This window comes from Oncorhynchus nerka, linkage group LG23, assembly GCF_034236695.1.
Source record: "Oncorhynchus nerka isolate Pitt River linkage group LG23, Oner_Uvic_2.0, whole genome shotgun sequence".
In the NCBI taxonomy this organism is placed as follows: domain Eukaryota; kingdom Metazoa; phylum Chordata; class Actinopteri; order Salmoniformes; family Salmonidae; genus Oncorhynchus; species Oncorhynchus nerka.
The window spans coordinates 23,876,290-23,898,538 of record NC_088418.1 but is presented as its reverse complement, the minus strand read 5'-3'; the positions used below and the strand labels follow the sequence as shown (position 1 = coordinate 23,898,538).

The following is a 22,249-nucleotide window of genomic DNA, read 5'->3' as shown; positions in this document are numbered from 1 at the left end:
TGGGTAACCTTATCCCCCACTTTGTGTCCCATTACCCAGCAGTTGTAATACTCACACCAGTGTAACATGTCTGGGGGTAGCGGGCGGGGCAAGGTGAGCCTGAAATTTAAATTAACCACAGCGACAGCTACTGCATGTGCTAGGGAACAGGGATGTTACATTACACGTGTGCTGCCCCACATACTCACAAAACAATACATTCAGATACACAGACACCCATGCACAGGTTCACACACACACACATTTGTCTCACACACAAACACAGAACTAATTTGTGTTTTTTACTCTACCATCAAGCCCCCCGCCACACAAACACCACAGGCGGCCGGTGGCACCTCAATTGGGGAGGCCGGGCTCAAAGTAATGGCTGGAACAGAATACTATTGAATGGTATCGAACACATCAAACACATGTTTTCCATGTGTTTAATACTGCTCCATTCACTCAATTCCAGTCATTATTATGAGGCGTCCTCCCCTCAGCAGCCTCCTGTGACACACACACACACAAGTATGTTACTGGGAAGGGCGGGACTGGCCAGCTAGCTGTGTTAGGAAATGTCAGCAAGGGAGGCTTACCATCTATATTTCAGTGCTGTTGAACCTCCTGCTCGTCACGGGAGCCTGTTTCCTTGAGATTAGCTCTGTTAGGATCAATAACACTGTCCTGTAAAGCAAACTCAGCCAGGAGGAGAAGTGCTGTGAATAGAATGCTGATGCACCAGAGAATCTATGTGCTCATATCAAAGCAAATGAATGATAAAGGTTCTTCCTTATTAAAGTTATGTCTTAGTGTCTTTGAGTTTGCCCTCTGAACTAAGTCAAATATAGAGCAAAATGGATGAACAAGCTACTGGAGAGAGAGGACTCTTAAAAGCGGATGTGTTGCCTAAGGGACTAAGGAAGTGTAAAGCCACAACGAGCATCATACACTCTGCTGGGCAGCTCAAGGGCACCTCCTGCCCAGTCAACATGGAGAGGGCCAGGTGGTCCCATTTTGTCCTCCTCAACCCCAGAACAGGGTCACCTAAGTTGAAGGATTCCTTCCCAGACTTTTTATGGCCCTCATACATAGTTTATTGGCTTGTTCTACTCTGGAGGCATGTGTTTTCGATGCAGGGATACCCTTGTTGACAAACCCATTTACAGGGTGTGCTGCGCTAACAGCCGATTTCATTATTCATCATCGTGTGCTGTGTTAAATCTCACCAGTTCATGTCGAATAGACACAAATGCAACATTTTATAAGGTTTTCCTTTACTTATTCTAATAAAAGATTCAATTAGGTATTTTGTGTCCTTTGTAACCTGCATAGTAATAAGGTTATTTAAGGCAGATTGGAGGTTTGCGTATTCCATCTTGTTTTAATGCTTGGCTAGGTTTAGGCAAGAAATTCTGATTGGTTAAGATTAGGTTTAGGGGTTGGAATACGTTTAGGTAAGAAATGTGACTGGTTAAGTTAAGGGTTAGTATTTGAACCAGTAATGTTTTGTGTGGCAACCCGCAAATCTACTGTTTATTTCACACCTACTGTGCTGACTGTTGAGCTTTCATCCAACCAATCACATTCATTCCGCCCTGGAAGCAGAGCTGCCCTCGGAACAAAAATTAATAAGGAAGCCTCCACTGAGCATATTAAAACAGGAGTTTACTCTCTTGGTTTACCGCTTTCTGTGTCATGTTCAATTCCACTCTACTTAAATCCACTCTTCTCATATTCGATCCTCTCCTACAAAATTACAAGGAGGGGAAATGGACATGCATTTCCTTGTGCCTGAGTCTGTCCAATTAGGCAGTTCATATCAACCACAGCAGCAACTGGACCAGCAGGTCGCAGCCCCTGCAATGCAGTTTGGAAAGCCTCAGGGAAATGGCCTCGGTAGACAGTCTGGCTCCCACCATGATGCCAGGCTCCCTCAGAGACACTAGCGGGAAGAGGAGGACAGGAGGCACCCCTATAATCTAGAGATAGCTTCCTATTCCTTGTCTCTTTTTATGTGTGATATGTCTGGGCTGTTTTCCTGATCACGTGACCTTAACCAGGACATTGACCATAAATAGATTATAGGCTAACTAGGGCCCATAATTCATCCTAGTCAGTGCACATGATCACCACTGTTCTTAATGGATCTGACATTTATCCCGTTCTTGTACTTATCAGTTGTATCTAAAGGGAGATATTCGAGAGTATTGGGACAGAGCCCAAGATTAGAATATCATTAGCATTTGCTGGTTTCTGAATGGTAGTCAGTGCTGCCAGCATTGTGAAGTTTGAATTTCAGCTATCAGGTAGACTGAGGGACTGGACTGACTATGTCCTACACCCCTGGGTAACGATATGTCACTCAGTGTGTTTCCCTTGTCGAAGAACAACTACATCGGAGTATCCCAAACAATCTAATTTATAATCTCTTTCCGTTTCTTGGAACCCACCACAAGGTTAATTCTGTTGAGTAATACAACTCAGACAAGAGCAAGTACATTTTTAAAAAGCCCTTCCCTTTCAAATATTAAACTGCTGAACGTGTGTATTAGCTCTTATTGGCAATTTTAGTCCCAGTGGACTCAGCCCACAGTTCTGGAAGCATTGTGTTGTGCCAGCATGAGTGATTAACGCACTGTAAAACCCCCACAGCAGGACCTTAATGTGCACTTTAAAACAGAAGGGAACTAAAAGGAACACATTTTCTCCCACTTGGGATGGTTTCTGTGTGAAGGATCATTGTGCCCTGGTGTGTAGGCAGGAATGTTCCTATACTGTACTGGCTGTTTCGTTGTCTTGGTGAGAACAACAAAAGGTCGCTATAGTACAGCGAGGACGGGTTTCCTGTACAGCCCTTCTACTACACAGTGCATAACAGCAATGCAGCTTGTATGTGTACTGTTTTATAGTGGTGTGTGGATCAATCAGATCTCTGAGCCCTTTCACCGGTTGGAGCGTTTCATTGATTAATGATTCATGTGTATCATTCTAGTACAATGGCCTGAACACATTATAGGCAGATTCAACTGATGGTCCAGTTGACATATGCACATACATTTGCTTAGTTTCTTGGAGGTAAAATAAGACCATTTGCACCAATGATAATTTCAAAAAGAAACCCATGGAATACATTGTTTTATTGTAAAGAACTACATTTCACTGTTTATGGACTGCGTATACTATATGGATGTTGTATGGAAAACAATAATTGTACATGGAAGGATACGGAGTGACAGAGTTGTTCATAGTGTGTGTTGCTATCCTGTTGTTCTGTTAGCTGTTTTATATGGCCAAAGGACCCTTCACAGGCACAATTTTGATAATGGGCCACTCCTGGTTCAATTATTAATCTGGGTTATGTACGGTGCCCAAGTCTGGATGGGCTTCCTGCATATATGGACACAAATCCTAGTGCCGCTGTGGCACCCACCTAAAAGCCAGACAGAACTCTCCTTGGCTGGCACTGAATGGCCTGAAGTGTGGGTGCAGCCAGGTTACGGCCCTATAATAACCACCTCCTCTGGCAGACTTAGCCCTCAAGCCTAAGCCCCCATCTGGGCTCTCCTGGTCCTGGGCTATACCATAGTGCTGACAGTAGAAGAGGCCTCGGACGGGCCCGGCTTGGTGGGCAGAGACTTGAGGTACTCCAGGTGGCGGCGGGCGTCCTCCGTGTTGTGCCGGACGTAGTAGACCAGGTAGGAGATGACCATGGTGAACCAGCCGAACATGGTGACCAGCATGGCCACGTCCGTGGTCTTCTTCATCACCACGCACAGGTCCAGGTCCTGGGCCAGCAGGAAGGGCACACCCTCCGCCCCCACGTCGGGCGGATCCGACGTCTCACACACAATGCCCGTCAGCGAGAGGGGCTCCAGGTCAATGTGGGGCATGGACATCTGCAGGCTGCAGTCGCAGTGCCACGGGTTATTGGTCAGGTTGGCGCGCGCCCACAGCCCCTCAAAGGCCTCAGGGTTAAAGTTGACCAATTTGTTGGAAGACAAGTCCAGGAAGGTGAGCGAGGGCCCCAGGCTCCTGAAGGCCCCTCGCTCCAGCTTGGCCAGCTCGTTGTTGGAGAGGTCCAGCTCGCTGAGCAGGGGCAGACCCTGGAAAGCATTGCTGGGGACCTCGGTGAGCAGGTTGAAGTCCAGGTAGATGCGCCGGGTGTCATTGGGTAGGTCCTGGGGGATCTCCGTGAGACGCAGGTTGCTGCAGCGCACCGTCTTTCCACGGCCGTCGCTCTCAGAGCAGTAGCAGCCCTGGGAGCAGCTGGTGGCGGCGTGGTGGAAGCAGGTCATCAGCACCACGCTGTGCAGCAGCAGACACATGACCACCGAATGGCGCAGTAGCCAACCGCTCGCCAGCAGGTGCATGGTGGGATATGGGCATGCTCCAGGGAAGACCAACCTGAGCGAAGGGGCGGAGCCAGTGTCAACCTCCCCAATAGCTGTCAAGCCTATGGAGAAACAGGAAGCATGATTGGTGGAGGGAGACAACACAACCCACTGATAGGAGAGGTACAATTGGTCACCAACCATGCAAAACATTTATTATAAATAGATGTGTTACTTCAAACACAGATGCAGGATAACTAGTGGAACTGTGGTGAGGATGCGGAGGGGATCTTGCGGTCTTGTTCAGCACAGTTGGCTGACTAAACCATGTTAATACTTACAGCTTTAAGGAAAACATAAGGATAAAAAAGTGCACTCGCAAAAAGTGCTTTGGTGGCAGTGGGACTGATAATTGACATCCCTGCAGTGCTGGCTTATTTCGGCAGGTAGCCTAGTGGTTAGAGCGTTGGACTAGTAACCGAAAGGTTGCAAGATCGAATCCCCCCGAGCTGACAAGGTAAAAATCTGTTGTTCTGCCCCTGAACAAGGCAGTTAACCCACTGTTCCAAGGCCATCATTGAAAATAAGAATTTGTTCTTAACCGTCTTGCCTAGTTAAATAAAGGTCAAATAAAGTTTTTAAAAAATGTTTTTTTCAGTGCATCAAATTGAATCAAGCTTTATTTATAAAGCACATTTCAGACATTGAGTGCAACAAAATGTGCTTTTACAGGAAAAAAACAAACAATGAAAATAAAAGCTGAAATATTTACTACACAACAAAAATAAGACAACAACAAAAAGAATGCTACACTGAACAACTAAAAAGCACTCTGAGGAAAAGCGAAGCTAAAAATGAAGAGATCTCTTTTAAATATGCCCACAGTTTCAGCTCCCCTCAGGTTCTCTGGCAGGCTATTCCAGAGGCTGGGGGCATAATAACCTCTCCATGCTTCTTGGTCCTAGGCTTTGGGATAGTTAAAGGCCAGTGACAGATGACCTGAGGGAACTACTGGGTCCATATCTTAAAAGCATGTTTGACATGTATTGGGGTGCACAATCGTGGATGGATTTAAAAACCAATAGAAAAACCTTAAAATGATTCTAAAAGTAACAGGCAGCCAGTGTAGACCTTAAAACCAGTGTAATGTGTGTGCTCTGTCTGGTCTTGGTCAGTACCCATGCTGCAGCATTTTGTTTGTTTTTCAGTTGACCGATGGCTTTCTTGGGAAGACCAGACAGGAGAGCATTAAAGTAGTCAAGCCGGCTTGTAATAAAAACATGGATGAGTCTGACTGTATCAGTCAGAGAGAAACAGCTGCACCTTGGCAATTTGGTAAAAATCTATTTTGGTCACATTCCTAATGTGTGATTTGAAATTGAGTTCAGAATCTAAAATAACAACTATCTTTATTGCGCATGAATTAAAATGTGCAGCCAGATTCTCTCTCTGTGCTTTGGCTCCAACAATAAGTACTTTCGGCCTTGTCTTGTGAGCAATCCAAGTATTTAAATCACTAATACAGTCGAATCATTTATCCATGGAGTTCAAATCCTCTGGTGATACAGAAATGTAAAGTCGTGTATCATCTGCATAGCAGTGAAAATCAATGCTGTGCTTTCTGATGACGCTGTCAAGGGATAACATCAGTGGCGGTCAGTGCCGTTTAAGATGGAGGATGATTTTCTTTTTTTATGAGCATGGCCTTCTTTCTATTAAAGCATATTGGATGACTGTCATTCATATTCCATTCACCCAGCTCAATGTAACAGCATTTTTTTTTGTATACCCATCATGAGGTTGCTACAGCCTAGCCAATGAATGACAGTTTACAATGTAGGTGCACACAGGTCGAGACACAAATTTGAGGTGACAGACGGTGACATTCAATACCGCCTTGCACACTCCTGCCAGCATCTTGCTGATATGCGGTGTAATCATTAGTCCAACAGTTGCAAACAAGAGTTTCTATTGGACAAATTCAGGTATGTTTATCCCCATTTTGTTCCGTTTGCGTCCTTTTAAGAATCGTTTTTCAACATAAACGGTGGAATGAATATCACGCGTAAACACAGTTCACTTTCATAGCAACCACGTTGTATCCCTTCTCGCATCTATGCACTCTCCTCCTCTCACCTCTTCCCTTTGATTGTGGACTTCAATGCACAACACATCAGCTGTATGTGACCAGGCAAAAATAAACACTACACACAACTAACATCGTTGTCACCATACTAGCTAAAGTAACATCTAACGATAATGGCGCCGGAGGAGATGGCTGCTGTTTTACAGCCCCCTAACCAAATTGTGCTATTGTGTGTGTTTTTTCACGTTATTTGTTACTTATTTTGTACATAATGTTTTTGCCACCGTCTCTTATGACCAAAAAGAGCTTCTAGATATCACGACAGTGATTACTCACCCCGTACTGGAAGAAGATAATGTTTCTTTAATGAGATGGATGCAAAGGATTTACTCCAAACACCCAACAAGGCTCTCATCCCAGTCATTCGCAGGAGAAAGAGACAGAGATATCTGGGACGCATGTCTGGGTGCCTTGTAAGGATTCGACGGCGAGTGGGTAATCTTTCTTTACCATCGGTCCTATTAGCCAACGTACAATCATTTGATAATAAAATAGACGAACTGCGAGCATGTATATCCTACCAAAGGGACATTTAAAAACTGTAATATCTTATGTTTCACAGAGTCGTAGCTGAACGACGACATGAATAACATACAGCTGGCGGGTTTTATGCTTTTTCGATAGAACAGCAGCATCTGGTAAGACAAGGGGTCAAAGGAAGTCTCGAGGTTTTGCTCGCCTGAGGTAGAGTATCTCATGATAAGCTGTAGACAACACTATTTACTAAGAGAGTTTTCATCTATATTCTTTGTAGCTGTCTATTTACCACCACAAACCGATGCTGGCACTAAGACCGCACTCAATGAGCTGTATACGGTCATAAGCAAACAGGAAAATGCTCATCCAGATGCGGTGCTCCTAGTGACCAGGGACTTAAATCTGTCTTACCAAATGTCTTTCAGCATGTGAAATGTGCAACCAGAGGGAGAAAAAACAATGGACCACCTTTACTCCAAACACAGAGACATGTACTAAGCTCACCCTCGACCTCCATTTGGCAAATCTGACCATTATTCTATCCTCCTGATCCTGCTTACAAGCAAAAACTTAAGCAGGAAGCACCAATAACTCGGTCAATAAAAAAATTGGTCAGATGAAGCAGATGCTAAGCTACAGGACTGTTTTACTAGCACAGACTGGAATATGTTCCGGGATTATTCCGATGGCATTGAGGAGTACACCACATCAGTCATTGGCTTCATCAATAAGTGCATCGATGACGTTGTCCCCACAGTGACTTTACGTACATACTAGAGGTCGACCGATTATGATTTTTCAACGCCGATACCGATTATTGGCGGACCAAAAAAGTCGATACCGATTAATCGGCCAATTGTTTTATTTATTTATTTGTAATAATGACAATTATACTGAATGGACACTTATTTTAACTTAATATAATACATCAATACAATCAATTTAGCCTCAAATAAATAATGAAACATGTTCAATTTGGTTTAAATAATGCAAAACAAAAAGTGTTGGAGAAGAAAGTAATATGTGCCATTATGCAATATGTGCCATGTACTGTGTGTCCCATGTAAAATGTGTACCATGTAAAATATGTGCCATGTAAAAAAGCTAACGTTTAAGTTCCTTGCTGAGAAGATGAGAACATATGAAAGTTGGTGGTTCCTTTTAACATGAGACTTCAATATTCCAAGGTAAGAGGTTTTAGGTTGTAGTTAATATAGTATTTATAGGACTATTTCTCTCTATACCATTTGTATTTCATAGACCTTTGACTATTGGATGTTCTTATAGGCACTATAGTATTGCCAGTGTAACAATATAGCTTCCGTCCCCCTCCTCGCCCCTACCTGGGCTCGAACCAGGAACACATCGACAACAGACACACTCGAAGCGGCATTACCCATCGCTCCACAAAAGCCGCGGCCCTTGCAGCACAAGAGGAATAACTACTCCAAATCTAAAAGCGAGTGACGTTTGAAACGGTATTAGCGCACACCCAGATAACTAGCTGGCCATTTCACATTGGTTACACCAGCCATTAGGCTGATAGGCTTGAAGTCATAAAAAGCGGTGTGCTTGCGAAGAGCTGCTGGCAAAACGCACAAAAGTGCTGTTTGAATGAATGATTACGGGCCTGCTGCTGCTCAGTCAGACTGCTCTATCAAATCAGACTTAATTATAACATAATAACACACAGAAATACGAGCCTTTGGTCATTAATATGGTCGAATCCGGAAACTATAATTTCGAAAACAAAACGTTTATTATTTCAGTGAAATACGGAACCGTTCGGTATTTTATCTAACGGGTGGCATCCCGTTAGATAAAGTCTAAAGTCTAAATAATATAAGTCTAAATATTCTTGTTACATTGCACAACCTTCAATGTTATGTCATAATTACGTAAAATTCTGGCAAATTAGTTCGCAATGAGCCAGGCAGCACAAACTGTTGCATATACCCTGACTCTGCGTGCAATGAACACAAGAGAAATGACACAATTTAACTTGGTTAATATTGCATGCTAAACTGGATTAGTAGTTATAACTAGTGGTTATGATGGATTGTTTTTTATAAGATAAGTTTAATGCTAGCTAGCAATTTACCTTGGCTTCTACTGCATTTGCGTAACAGGCAGGCTCCTCGTGGAGTGCAATGGTTAGAGCGTTGGACTAGTTAACTGTACAGTTGCAAGATTAAATCCCCTGAGCTGACAAGGTGGAAATCTTGTCGTTCTGCCCCTGAACAAGGCAGTTAACACACCGTTCCTAGGCCGTCATTGAAAATAAGAATGTGCTCTTAACTGACTTGCCTAGTTAAATAAAAGGTATACAATAATAATAATAATAATAATTTTAAAAATCGGAGCCCAAAAATACAGATTTGTTATGAAAACTTGAAATCGGCCTTAATTAATCGGCCATTCAGATTAATCGGTCGACCTCTAGTACATACCCCAACCAGAAGCCATGGATTACAGGTAACATCCGCACTGAGCTAAAGGCTAGACCTGCCACTTTCAAGGAGCGGGACTCTAACCCAGAAGTTTATAAGAAATCCCGCTATTCCCGCCGACTAACCATCAAACAGGCAAAGTGTCAATACAGGGCTAAGATTGAGTCGTACTACACTGGCTCATACACTCGTGGCATGGCTTGCAAACTATTACAGACTACAAAGGGAAGCAAAGCCACGAGCTGCCAAGTGACATGAGCCTACCAGTCTAGCTAAATTACTTCTATGCTCGCTTCAAGGTAAGTAACACTGAAATTTGCATGAGATCATCAGCTGTTCCGGACGACTGTGTGATCACGCTCTCCATAGCTGATGTGAGTAAGACCTTTAAACAGGTCAACATTCACAATGCAGCAGGGCCAGATGGATTACCAGGACGTGTACTCCAAGCATGCGCTGACTAACTGGCAAGTGTCTTCACTGACATTTTCAACCTGTCCCTGACTGAGTTTGTAATACCAATATGTTTCAAGCAGACCACCATAGTCCCTGTGCCCAAGAACACTAAGGTAACCTGTCTAAATGACTACCGACCCGTAGCACTCACTTCTTGAGCCATGAAGTGCTTTGAAAGGCTGGTCATGGCTCAAATCAACACCATTATCCCTGAAACCCTAGACCTAGACCCACTAATTCGCATTCCGCCCTGACAGATCCACAGATGATGCAGTCTCTATTGCACTCCACACTGCCCTTTCTCACCTGGACAAAATTAACACCGATGTGAGAATACTATTCATTGACTACAGCTCAGTGTTTAACACCATAGTGCCCTCAAAGCTCATCACTAAGCTAAGGACCCTGGGACTAAACACCTCCCTCTGCATCTTGATCCGGGTGGTACACTTTGCACTCCGGTACTGTTTGCCATGCGGTAGTAGAGAGAACAGTCTATGACTGGGGTGGCTGGGGTCTTTGACAATTTTTAGGGCCTTCCTCTGACACCGCCTGGTGTAGAGGTCCTGGATGGCAAGCAGCTTTGCCCCAGTGATGTACTGGGCCATACGCACTACCCTCTGAAGTGCCTTGCGGTCGGAGGCCGAGCAATTGTCGTACCAGGCAGTGATGCAACGGGTCAGGATGCTCTCGATGTTGCATCTGTTGAACCTTTTGAGGATCTCAGGACCCATGCCAAATCTTTTTAGTTTCCTGAGGGGGAATAGGCTTTGTCGTGCCCTCTTCACGACTGTCTTGGTGTGTTTGGACCTATCTTGTTTGTTGTTGATGTGGACACCAAGGAATTTGAAGCTCTCAACCTGCTCCACTACAGCCCCGTCGATGAGAATGGGGACGTGCTCGGTGCTCCTTTTCCTGTAGTCCACAATCATCTCCTTAGTCTTGATTATGTTGAGGGATAGGTTGTTCTTCTGGCACCACCCGGCCAGGTCTCTGACCTCCTCCCTATAGGCTGTCTCGTCATTGTCGGTGATCAGGCCTACACTGTTGTGTCTTCAGCAAACTTAATGATGGTGTTGGAGTCGTGCCTGGCCATGCAGTCGTGGGTGAACAGGGAGTACAGGAGGGGACTGAGCACGCACCCCTGGGGAGCTCCAGTATTGAGGGTCAGCGTGGCAGATGTGTTTCTACCTACCCTCACCACCTGGGGGCGGCCCATCAGGAAGTCCAGGATCCAGTTGCAGAGGGAGGTGTTTAGTCCCAGGTTCCTTAGCTTGGTGATGAGCTTTGAGGGTACTATGGTGTTGAACGCTGAGCTGTAGTCAATGAACAGCATTCTCACATAGGTGTTCCTTTTGTCCAGGTGGGAAATAACCAGGTCCAGAGTAGGGCGGGCCTAGCAACATGCTGGATAAAGTCCATAGAGCATAAAATATTAATAAATTCAATGGCCTTGGATTCAGTTTCTTGGTCAAGATTAATATTAAAATCACCCAACACAATGATTTTATCATAGTTCTCAAGGACAATCGACAATAATTCAGATAAATCAGTAAAGAAAGTGGGGCGGTGCTTTGACGACCTATGCAGGGTTATGACCAGCACTGATGGCTGACATTTAAACAGAATAGCATGATGCTCAAAAGACCCAAAGTCACCAAACAAAATGTCCTTACAGCTGAGAGCATTAGTAAAAATAGAGACTGTTCTCCCACCCTTTTTTGATAGAGTATGAAAAGCTGTAGGCCGGTGGGAGGCTTCAATAAGAGCGGCACTACAGTCTGATGACAGCCATGTTTCAACAAGGAACATGCAATCAATTTGGCATTCAGGGGCCTTCAATTCAGCATTCAGGGGCCGAGTGGCGCAGCGGTCAAATGCACTGCATCGCAGTGCTAGCTGCGTTACTACAGATCCTGGTTTGATACCAGGTTGTGTCACAGCCGGCCGTGACCGGGAGACCCATGAGGCGACGCACAATTGGCCCATCTTTTCAGTTTCCTGAGGGGGAAAAGGTTTTGTCGTGACGTCTTCAGGACTGTCTTGGTATGTTTGGACCATGATAGTTTGTTGGTGATGTGGACACCAAGGAACTTGAAACTCTCGACCCGCTCCACTACAGCCTCGCTGATGTTAATGGGGGCCTGTTCGGCCCACATTTTCCTGTAGTCCACAATCAGCTCCTTTGTCTTGCTCACATTGAGGGAGAGGTTGTTGCCCTGGCACCACACTGCCAGTTCTCTGACCTCCTCCCTATAGGCCGCCTCATCATTGTCGGTGATCAGGCCTACCACTGTTGTGTCGTCAGCAAACTTAATGAGGGTGTTGGCCACGCAGTCGTGGGTGAACAGGGAATACAGGAGGGGACTAAGTACACACCCCTGTGGGGCCCCAGTGTTAAGGATCAGCATGGCAGACGTGTTGTTGCCAACTCTTACCACCTGGGGGCGGCCCGTCAGTAAGTCCAGAATCCTCTGCCAGAGTCCTTAACTTAGTGATGAGCTTTGTGGGCACTATCGTGTTGAACGCTAAGCTGTAGTCAATGAACAGCATTCTCACATAGGTGTTCCCTTTGTCCAGGTGAGAAAGGGCAGTGTGAAGTGTGATTGAGATTGCGTCATCTGTGGATCTGTTGGGGCGGTATACGAATTGAAGTGGGTCTAGGGTGTCCGGGAGAGGATGCTGTTGATGTGTGAGCCATGACCAGCCTTTCAAAGCACTTCATGGCTACCGACGTGAGTGCCACGGTGCGGTAATCATTTAGGCAGGTTACCTTCGCTTACTTGGGCACAGGGACTATGGTGGTCTGCTTGAAACATGTAGGCATTACAGACTCGGTCAGGGAGAGGTTGAAAATGTCAGTGAAGACACTTGACAGTTGAGTACACGTCCTGGTAATCCATCAGCTACTGATGTGAACTGTGTTCAGTAGGCTAATCCATAAACTGTTTACGCACTCAGAACCGGGGTCAGTGCAAACAACACTGAGCTAACAACTTGTTAATGAGTCGTGTAATTTACACTTTTTATTTAGCATGTAAGCCTCTAAAAAATAATCTGTCCTTTTACCCTAACACCCTTCATTAATACCTGAACACCAACCATTTGCTATCCCATTACTAATCCTCTTAAGGAAAAACTCACTTGACATGTATTTTGGCCACCCAACAGCACTGTAAGGCTACATGCTAAAGCTAAAAAAAAAAGGCAACAAAGGCAACCCAAACAGCCTTAGGGTGTGGTGCTAGCAGCTATATCCTCTCCTGTAAAAAATAATTTAACTTAAACTCTCGGACTTCGGCTGGTTCTTTAAAATGGCAAGATCCACTTACCAAGATTTAAAAAATGAAATCGATCTCTAAGTACCACATGACCGGGGGAGTCGTCTAAATGACGCATCCTAACAAGTCTCATTGCAATAGGCCAGACCAGTTGAAAGTTCAAGACCGTCCCTATCAGCCCTGACCTTCTTCTTTCAAAAGACACACTCAGATGATTATCCCCATTTCTTTATTAAAGCCAAACAAAGAGGATATAGTGGAACAGCCCTGACTACAGATAAGACAAAATGCTCAAGGATATGAAAAGGATGCCTAAAGTGTTACTGTGTAAGAAAAGCGGTCATTTTCCCACCATGATGCATGCTGCCCTGATGAGGTGGAGCTGTGGGGAACCAAGGAAACTGGACACATGAGGAGAGAGAGAGAGAGAGAGAGAGAAAAAAAGGAGAGATCTGAGGAAAATAGGTAACATGACAATGGAGAAGAACACAGAGGAAGGCCCACTGAAGAGAGATTAATGAGATGCATCAGAGGAAAGAGGGAGATACTAGCATGTCATGGGCTGAGAAGGACAGCTGTTAATGAAAAGCGGAGGCTGGAGGAGTGATGGAGGGAAGGATGTGGTGATGGAGAGACGAAAGTGAGTGAGGGATAAAGCTATGGGACAACAAGAGAGAAAGAGTGCAACACCAACCTCATTAAATCAACTGATCAATAAAATCAGGTTAATTAAGCTATAAAGACATCACCAACCCAACTATAATTGACCTCTCCTGCGTTTAAATTGACACTGTGCTCAAGACAAGTGCCCAGAGGTCAGTTTTGGCAGTTCATAAATTGACTGCAGTCAATGTTAGAATAATAGGCTACATCTCAGGCACCAAGTGCGCAAGAGCAATAATTTTGATATGACGCAAATTTAGGACCTAACTCAGCAAAACCATTATAATCCCGAAGGAATAGAACTACAATGTCCTCAAAGCAAAGGATTGTCAAAGTTGTTCATGTATTATTTTGTTGTGATTGTTCATTGTAATTATCATTCTGGCCAGACAACCAATGATAGACAAGTTAGGCCTATGTAGGTCATGAGGATGAGACACAGAAAGGGAGGTGAGGAGAGAGGAAGCACAGAAGAACAAATACAGCTGTGAGGGAAATATCTCAATGTTATGTTGAGATGCAGACACTTACATATGAGTCTAACCATATTACCATGCTCTCCCAACTCTGTCCCTATCCACCCCAATTATGAACAAATTTCAGTCGGTTTAGGGATTATTATTGCCTGCCTGTCTGATTTCCATTGAAATCCATCATGCATTTATTCCCAGAATTATATATTATAGTACTGGTGCTTGCCTAGCCAGCCATGTGTTAGAGAAACAGGAACACACGTTTTCGTTAGAGGCCATCTAGGGTTCAAACAATAACAAAGTGCGCCACCCAGCCACTGTTTTAGTAAAGAGTGGAGGGATGGGCTGGAGAAATGTAACCACTCTCAAATGTATAGACAGACCTATGAATCCAAAGGCCTGACCATGCTTAAATATCTTTTTTTTTTCTTCCCAAGAACCAAATGGGTACATATCCTTCATTTAAAAGTCAAAAAATCTATTTAGCAATATTGACCCTTTAAGCAGAACATCATTTTGATTAATCGACATGGCAATTTAGAGCTGCAGGAATGAATTTCCATTTTGAACTTGACCCCTGTGGTATCAACTAAAATTGAAGCAATAATTAAAGGATTAATAATCAAGTGTATTATTTAAGTTCAGTTCACTTTGAATGGTATTCTGACATACAATACATTTATAAATACATATTATTTTTAGGCTATTAATCTACTATTGTTGCTTACACACACATATTTTACCTGCACATTTTCTTTGGCGTAATAGTAACTATTTTCATTGTAAGCAACAAGCGTGTCAATAATAAACTCTTACTGGGTGTAGGCTAGACCAATGCCTCCTGGGGAATTGATAGCCTTTCGAAGTTAGTCTTCTATCTTGTCAGGCTAAATACGGTAGGTAATAAGCTACTGTTTGCCCCATTCTTCAACAAGCATTTTTGGAGCCTGAATGTATTAAACGAGCTGCAGTTATTTCCACAATCATAAAAGCCTTATAGTAGCCTATATCACCGCATGCTGTGTTTAACAGTATATGTAAATGTATGTCTATGAAATGCATGAATTTTGAATAACATGCAGAATAAGCATTACTCACATCTTTAACGTTCTCCCCCTCCTTCGCATGGCGTGTGACACTCAACCGAATCACTTTAGTTTCAAGACGCCCACTTTAAATCTTCAAAATAGATCATTATTCATTCCACTCCAAACTGGAATTCGGTCGCTTCCATGGGGTCCTCTGTTGCATATCGCCAAAACAACGGCGCGCAATGCACCTTGAATTGAGTGCTTGCTCAATGCAGCTTTTTAGTTTCCACGCAACCAGAAAACTAACATTGCTGTAGCCATCGGAAAATTGGCAGGGACACAACACGCGAGTGTACGACGCCTATGGAGGGTTTCATCCAAGTGTGATCCTGCCAATTATGACAAATAATTATAGTGCAAGTGCAGCCACGGAGCGGAATATATTTTAGACACTGAAAAGACAACGTTTGGCTACTGACATCTGAAATCATTGTCCTAAGTGGGCACATAATAATGAAAGACCATTTGTTTGGTATTATACTCTTGTCTTCCAAGAGCTTGTGTTTTGACAAACAGTTTACAGATTTTAATATATATTTGAGTTGTGTTAGAACACACACACATACAGACACACTCACACAGCCATTGATTCTCAATATAACTTATAAATGCCTCATGAGCTTAGTTCAACTGTCATTCCCCATCAGAACCCAAGATATAAGCTCGTTTCTCTCCAATATTTGTAAATAAAGTCAATGTAAACAAAAAGTGTAAAGCTTCAAAACATGGTTCAAATGATAAATTTCATCTCATGGATGGTCAGTCCTTCCATCCATAGGTCCATCTATGAATTTGAGTGGTTACAGCCCCATCTCTGAGCTATTTACCAAAACACTGGCGGGGTCGCCACTTTGTTATCGTTTGAACTGCAGATTGCCCTTTTAAGAAAGTGGGGTTTGACTAATCATGTTTGATCTGCAGGTTATTGTTTCAGTACTGTGTTGCCAGTGCTGTCTATCTTTGGCTGTCTCCGGGCCTCTTCCTGTGTGTTGCCAACCGATAAGGAAGCCATCCAATCAAAACCACACTGTGATAACAGACACAGGCTGGGGCCCAAGAGTGGCTGCCAAGCAAAAAGGGTATTAATGGAATTTAAATCAATCAAAGCACCCCACGTAAGTCCCCCTCAATGTCCCCTCAAACCATCAAATCAATGTCAATGACAGGATGTGTGTGTGAGACTGAGTTATGAATGTTTGTTGCTTTTACAAAATAGCTCAAGAATAGACTTGATGGGAATTCATTTGTGTTTTATCACCTGGGAAGACTAAAGATGCTATTGTGTATGTATTGGCCACATGATTACAGTGCTCAGCGAGAGTGGATTATGCCGCTTTTCCTTGTCAATTAGGTACGGATTACATACGAGGATGAGCATATGAAGATGAAACAGCAGAAAATGCGACTAGTTTCTTATCATCGACAGGATACGCGTCCCAAATGGCACCCTATTCCCTGTATGGTGCACTACATAGGGAAAAGGGTGCCATTTGGGATGCAGGCAGAGGGGAGAGGAGGAGATAGCAGCACTTTCAGACAGTCAAATGCCTTGCCTTCATCTTCTGCATGCAGCAACAGATTACTTAAAACGGCCCGCAATGGTGGATGTATGCATTCTGCATTAACAGAGTGTACCTAACAGTGGAGGCCGCTGAGGGGAGGACGGCTCATAATAACGTCTGGAACGGAGCAAATGGAATGGCATCAAACACCTGGAAACCAAGTGTTTGATGTTATTGATACTGTACCTTTCCACGTATTCCACTCCAGCCATTACCACGTGCCTGCCCTCCCCAATTAAGGTGCCACCAACCTCCTGTGATACCCAATACTGATAGACTACACTCCAAGTGCTCCAACTCCTTCGAGTGAATCAATGTTAATTCTCCCCTCTTTGATTCAATCAGCTGGGCCTCTAAGGAGGATAAGTTGCCTGGATTGCTCCCATCAACATGGTGGTGCTGGAGTGCTGCTAAGTGTGAACTCAGCTGAGGTGCATACTGAAGTTGCTGTAATGTTGTATTAACAATGGAATGTGAACGTTGTGCCAAGATTAGCGAGGCTACGCTTCGCTCTCTCTGGCACAAGAACAAAAGGAGAGTAATTAATGAGATCCAGGGTCTGCGGTCCTCCCCTCCGTCTCTCTCTCTCTGTCGATCTTTCTCTCTCTCACTCCCCCTGTCCCTCTCTCTCTCTCTTTGTCTCTTTCTCACCCTCGCGCTCTGTCTCCTCACTGCTCTCAGCTCACTCCAAGATCAAAGCTGTGGCTTGTCTTTGTGAGCATGACAGTACTTCCAACTTATTTATTTATTTCCCTGGCAGCAAATTTAAAAAAAAAAAATCAAAAGCGACAAGAGTATATAAAAATAATTCCCCCGACCACCTTGGGGAACAGAGTTACTGCCGGTCAGCATATCTGTGAGGAACGCTTGCATCAAAGTCCACAATGCAATTAAACAATGCACCTCACTGTGGAAATTGGACATAGTTATACTTAGTTTCCTTTGAGTTGTTATATGAAATGAATTCCCCATGGTGGCATTGAGCAATCCGAGTTTTTTTCCAAATGTGATAGAAATAAGCCATAGAACTAGAATTACACTGACAATGTCAGTTACCATGTCAGCCATATTGAGTGTAAGACTGTGTTCTAAGGGGCTTTACCCGTTCTAATAACTATATATTTGTATGGGATGGATCAACCTTGTTCCTAGAGAGTTGATCATATCTCGGGAGGATTCCTTCATCACAAGGAAAATTCTCAGTGCGCCCATATGACAAGCTTATGAAAACGTTATTCGCATTTCTGCAGATATGACGTGAGAAGCATTGGCAATCAGGGTTGGGGTCAATTTATTTGAAGGCAGTCAGCTCAGAAAGTAAACGGAAATTACAATTCAATAACTGAAACAAGAGCATTTATTTTCAATGACTTCTCAAAGTAGAACCTTAAAATCACTTCCTGAATTGACTGCCTTTAATTCGAATTGACCCCAACCCTGTAGGCGATGTAAAAATGATGGAGACCCAAATGGATTTGTGAATCAAGTCTTGGTGTCTGATAGTTTGTAAAGGGCATGTGGAGATGGGGATTCGATTGACACAGACATGACGACACACGCACACATCCACTCCCAGACTATCTAATTTAGCTTCATCTCCCTCCGAGCCTCAGTCAGACATAATCTGTCAACAGGAGTGGAGGGACAAAATCTGAATGTGTCAAAATCAATGCAAAACAATGTCTGATTTTTCACTTCCAAATTGTGGCCTTGTTGAAATCCAGTCAAAGCACTCATGTTATGTTTTAACTAGTGCGACAACACTAGCTAATGGACTAACATTTACTGGGCTGGTTTCAGTATGGGGCTATTATCTAAAGAGTGACTGAGGTTGTAGGCTAGTGCACAGTACCTCAAAGGTGACATTATTATGGTAGCCCTTGCCATTCCTTGGCCCTGTTTCCTAATGCCCTTTCATTATGATTAATATTTCTCACCCTTTCATTGTGTCAAGCATATTCACAAAGGGAGGCAGGGAGGGGCATACACTTCAAAGGTCACTGCATGCATACCTCTCCAAATATACTTCTTCTGGGAGTGACTTGGTCAAAACAGGAATGGGACTTAAAATGTTGTCAGGTCAGATTTCAGGATGTATTACCGTTGCATATGATATTGGATATTTATCTATTTACAATGTTGTGTCCATCCGGCCGTGATTGGGAGTCCCATAGGGCGGTGCACAATTGGCCCAGCATCGTCCGGGTTTGGCTGTGGTAGGCCGTCATTGTAAGTAAGAATTTGTTCTTAACTGACTTGCCTAGTTAAATAAGGGTTCAATAAAAATGTTTTTTATTTTACGATCTACATGAGTCAATAAATGAAGACCCTCGTGTGAACTGAATTACATTTTTACACACCCTGAACATTTTTAATAGACATTTCTGACATGCTTCACAACTGCTCAGTAAAACGCGTTTGGAGAGTTCATTGCAAGCAGATGCTTAAATAAACATTTCTCTACCTCTATCCCAAAACCCACTATCCTTGTCTGACAGAGGACATCAAGCAACAAGCAACTCGAGATCCCTGTTAGACAGCTATCCGCAGATCTGCGACAAATCCTGTTTCCGTCTCCCCTGCTGCCACAACAGTCAGACTGCATCAAGGCCCCAAAAACACGCCATCAATAAATAAACAGGAAGGGAGGCAGGCAGCGAGTGTCCATCTCACTTCATTACCAATGTGCCTCTTCAACTTCAAATGGGTTTCTATTTCCAGATGCTTAGCGTGCTTGTGTACTCTGATGTCTACCCCCTGGTCTGTGTCTGTGAGAGACTGTGTATATGTATGTATGTATGTATGTATGTATGTATGTATGTATGTATGTATGTTTTTGTGTGTGTGTGTGTCTGTGATTGTGTGGGTGTTTGTCCCTCTAGTATTGGTTCATTCAGAAAGTGGATAGTCTGTTGTACTGATTGACAACAATCACACACTTTTCCACTGAGTATACAAAGTCTCACTGCACCACTTTCTACACGGACAGGCCAGCCAAGGTGCATAATTAATCATGCAGTTAATTTACAGCTGCTAGGTTATCCTTAAGGACCATTAACAAATTAGAATCTTAAGAGTTTTTCTTGAGTATGCAGTCTGCGTCATATCTGTGAATCTACAGTATTTTGTGTAGCACAGGAGGTTGTTGGGGCCTTAATTGAGGAGGACAGGATCATGGTAATGGCTGGAGGGGAATTGGTGGAATGGTATCAAATACGTCAAACATATGGTTCCATGTGTTTCATGTCATTCCATTTACTCCATGCCAGACATTATTATGAGCCGTCCTCCCCTCAGCAGCCTCCACTGTTGTGTATGTAGAACCAGCCATATATACTGTACTGTATTATATGGGTCACAGCATCATCCAGTATAGTCTACACTATAGTTCTGATATGAAATAAAACATTGCCAAGAGTTTGACATATTCATTCTTAGCAGGAAAACAAACCAACAGGGACATGAAGCCATGGCCACCGCCTACTAGTGAGATAAACCCATTTAGTACTGAGGGGCCTTGAGCCATGGGTTAAATAATTCCAACGTTTTTGACAAACCTGTAAGGCAAAGGCCAAAAAAAGGGCTCCCTCTCCTGGTCAGGCAGCACTCACAGTAGGAAACAAACTAGGAAACAAACTCACTCTCTGAAGATTATTTGAAGGCTTCAACAGTATGATGACATGTTAACTAAACATTGGAATACAATTTCTAGTCATTTGCACTCATGCAAAGATAATGTCCCTCTCCTTACTATCTGAAGAACACAAGTGCCTAAAGTCCCTGTCAAGTGATCCAGTACCTTTCTTTACTTCTACAGCTAATGTATTGATCCTGAATCAAAGGGAAATTATGATACTCCAGTCTCACTGATTGGGCGAAAAATTCAGAGTGTAGTTTATCCCCCCCCCCCCCCCCATTATTTGAACGTTCTTTGTTCTAGAAATGGGCGGTATAATAATGCTTCTGGTTAGATATCATTGGCTTACGCCGGAGGGAAAAAATCTTAACCTGTCTGATAGGTCCATCTTGTTGGCGGGAGGGAGAACGTTCGAAGTTTGAACATTTCAAACGTTACGAGCAAAGGAAAAACAAGCGCCCTTTAAAGGTTGCAAATATTAGGGACAGAAAGTGAATAACGTTTACGGATCTAAAAACTAGCTAGAAAAATTTGTCAGAGGCTCAGAAAATTCAAGTTATCAAGCTTCAGGAACAGAATACAGCAGAAGCATGTCTGAACCATTGAAGGTAAGATAACTAACACGTTCACATTCTCGATACGATAGACTACAAACACGATGTAACGTTACACACTTTCATGCAAAATACATTTCTTTAAATTTTTAAATTTTCTTGGCTTTTTTTAATGACTTACTACATTTTATCTAGCTGGTAAGTGGTAGTTAGCTAGGTAACTATGATTGACCTTAAAGTAATGTAAGCTAGGTAGCTAACTAGTCGCCTCAGTAAGACACACGGATAGAACAATGAGGCTGAGATTTAGCGACAGGGACGTTAGCTAGTTATACTAAAAAATAGGCCAGTCAGTGATTACGCCAACCATAGTCCTCCCATTCAGTCCAGAATGTTACTTTTCAGAAGTACATAAGACTTACGTAACCATACCAAACGTAATATATCATATTAATTAGACTGTCACAGATTTACGTTTACCGTGTTACGTCTAGTCTGATGGTCATTTGAAACTAAAGTATTTCGAATAACGTTTTAATAATAACAAAAACAGTGTACTTGTGAGATTTGCTCGAACGACTCCAGGGAGCTTGTGCCCTCTGCTTGTTTCATCAGAAGGGAGGGGCGATAGAAGGGCTAGTGCGTTTACTCTACCGTATGGCATGGAGGGAGATAGCCAAACCGACTCGCGCTAGTTAGACAAACTTCGTGCAGCCATAACTTAACGATCATGACATCTAGTGCCTGTCTTGGCTGAGTCAAATCGTTTTCAGAAGCTAGCTAACTAGCTTTAGTAACCAGCTATAGCTAAAGTAGATATTTTTGCTGCGCTCCCTGTGCAATGTACAGGCTACCTACCTGTTAGTTGAGCATTGTGGCCAATTTAATCCCATTGAGCTTTTTATTTAATTTTTTAGAAATCTCCCACTTCACTTGCTACACATGGATCCTCCGACTGTGGTGCTGCTTTTATAGTTATACTTAGTTTCCTTTGAGTTGTTATATGAAATGAATTCCCCATGGTGGCATTGAGCAATCCGAGTCTTTTTCCAAATGTGATAGAAATAAGCCATAGAACTAGAATTACACTGACAATGTCAGTTACCATGTCAGCCATATTGAGTGTAAGACTGTGTTCTAAGGGGC

General features: G+C 43.4%; 1 protein-coding gene across 3 annotated transcripts; it reads right to left on the bottom strand.

The window, feature by feature from the left end:
* Positions 1 to 3,081: 3,081 nt before the first annotated feature.
* lrrc3ca (leucine rich repeat containing 3Ca) lies at positions 3,082 to 22,074 on the bottom strand. 3 transcript variants are annotated; one of them, XM_029629360.2, is made up of 2 exons: positions 21,962 to 22,074; positions 3,082 to 4,435 (listed from the first exon to the last, which is right to left on the bottom strand). In XM_029629360.2, the coding sequence occupies exon 2, from the start codon at positions 4,350 to 4,352 to the stop codon at positions 3,558 to 3,560; it is 795 nt and encodes a 264-aa protein (XP_029485220.1). In that variant the 5' UTR covers positions 4,353 to 4,435; positions 21,962 to 22,074; the 3' UTR covers positions 3,082 to 3,557. The 3 variants fall into 3 exon arrangements, with proteins under 3 accessions (XP_029485220.1, XP_029485219.1, XP_029485218.1); XM_029629359.1 differs by lacking the exon at positions 21,962 to 22,074 and adding an exon at positions 21,662 to 21,715; XM_029629358.2 differs by lacking the exon at positions 21,962 to 22,074 and adding an exon at positions 15,358 to 15,640.
* Between the last annotated feature and the right edge of the window lie 175 nt (positions 22,075 to 22,249).

What these genes read in the sequence shown, in the direction of transcription:
- lrrc3ca (XM_029629360.2), bottom strand. Translation starts at nt 4,352, where the DNA reads ATGCACCTGCTGGCGAGCGGTTGGCTACTGCGCCATTCGGTGGTCATG.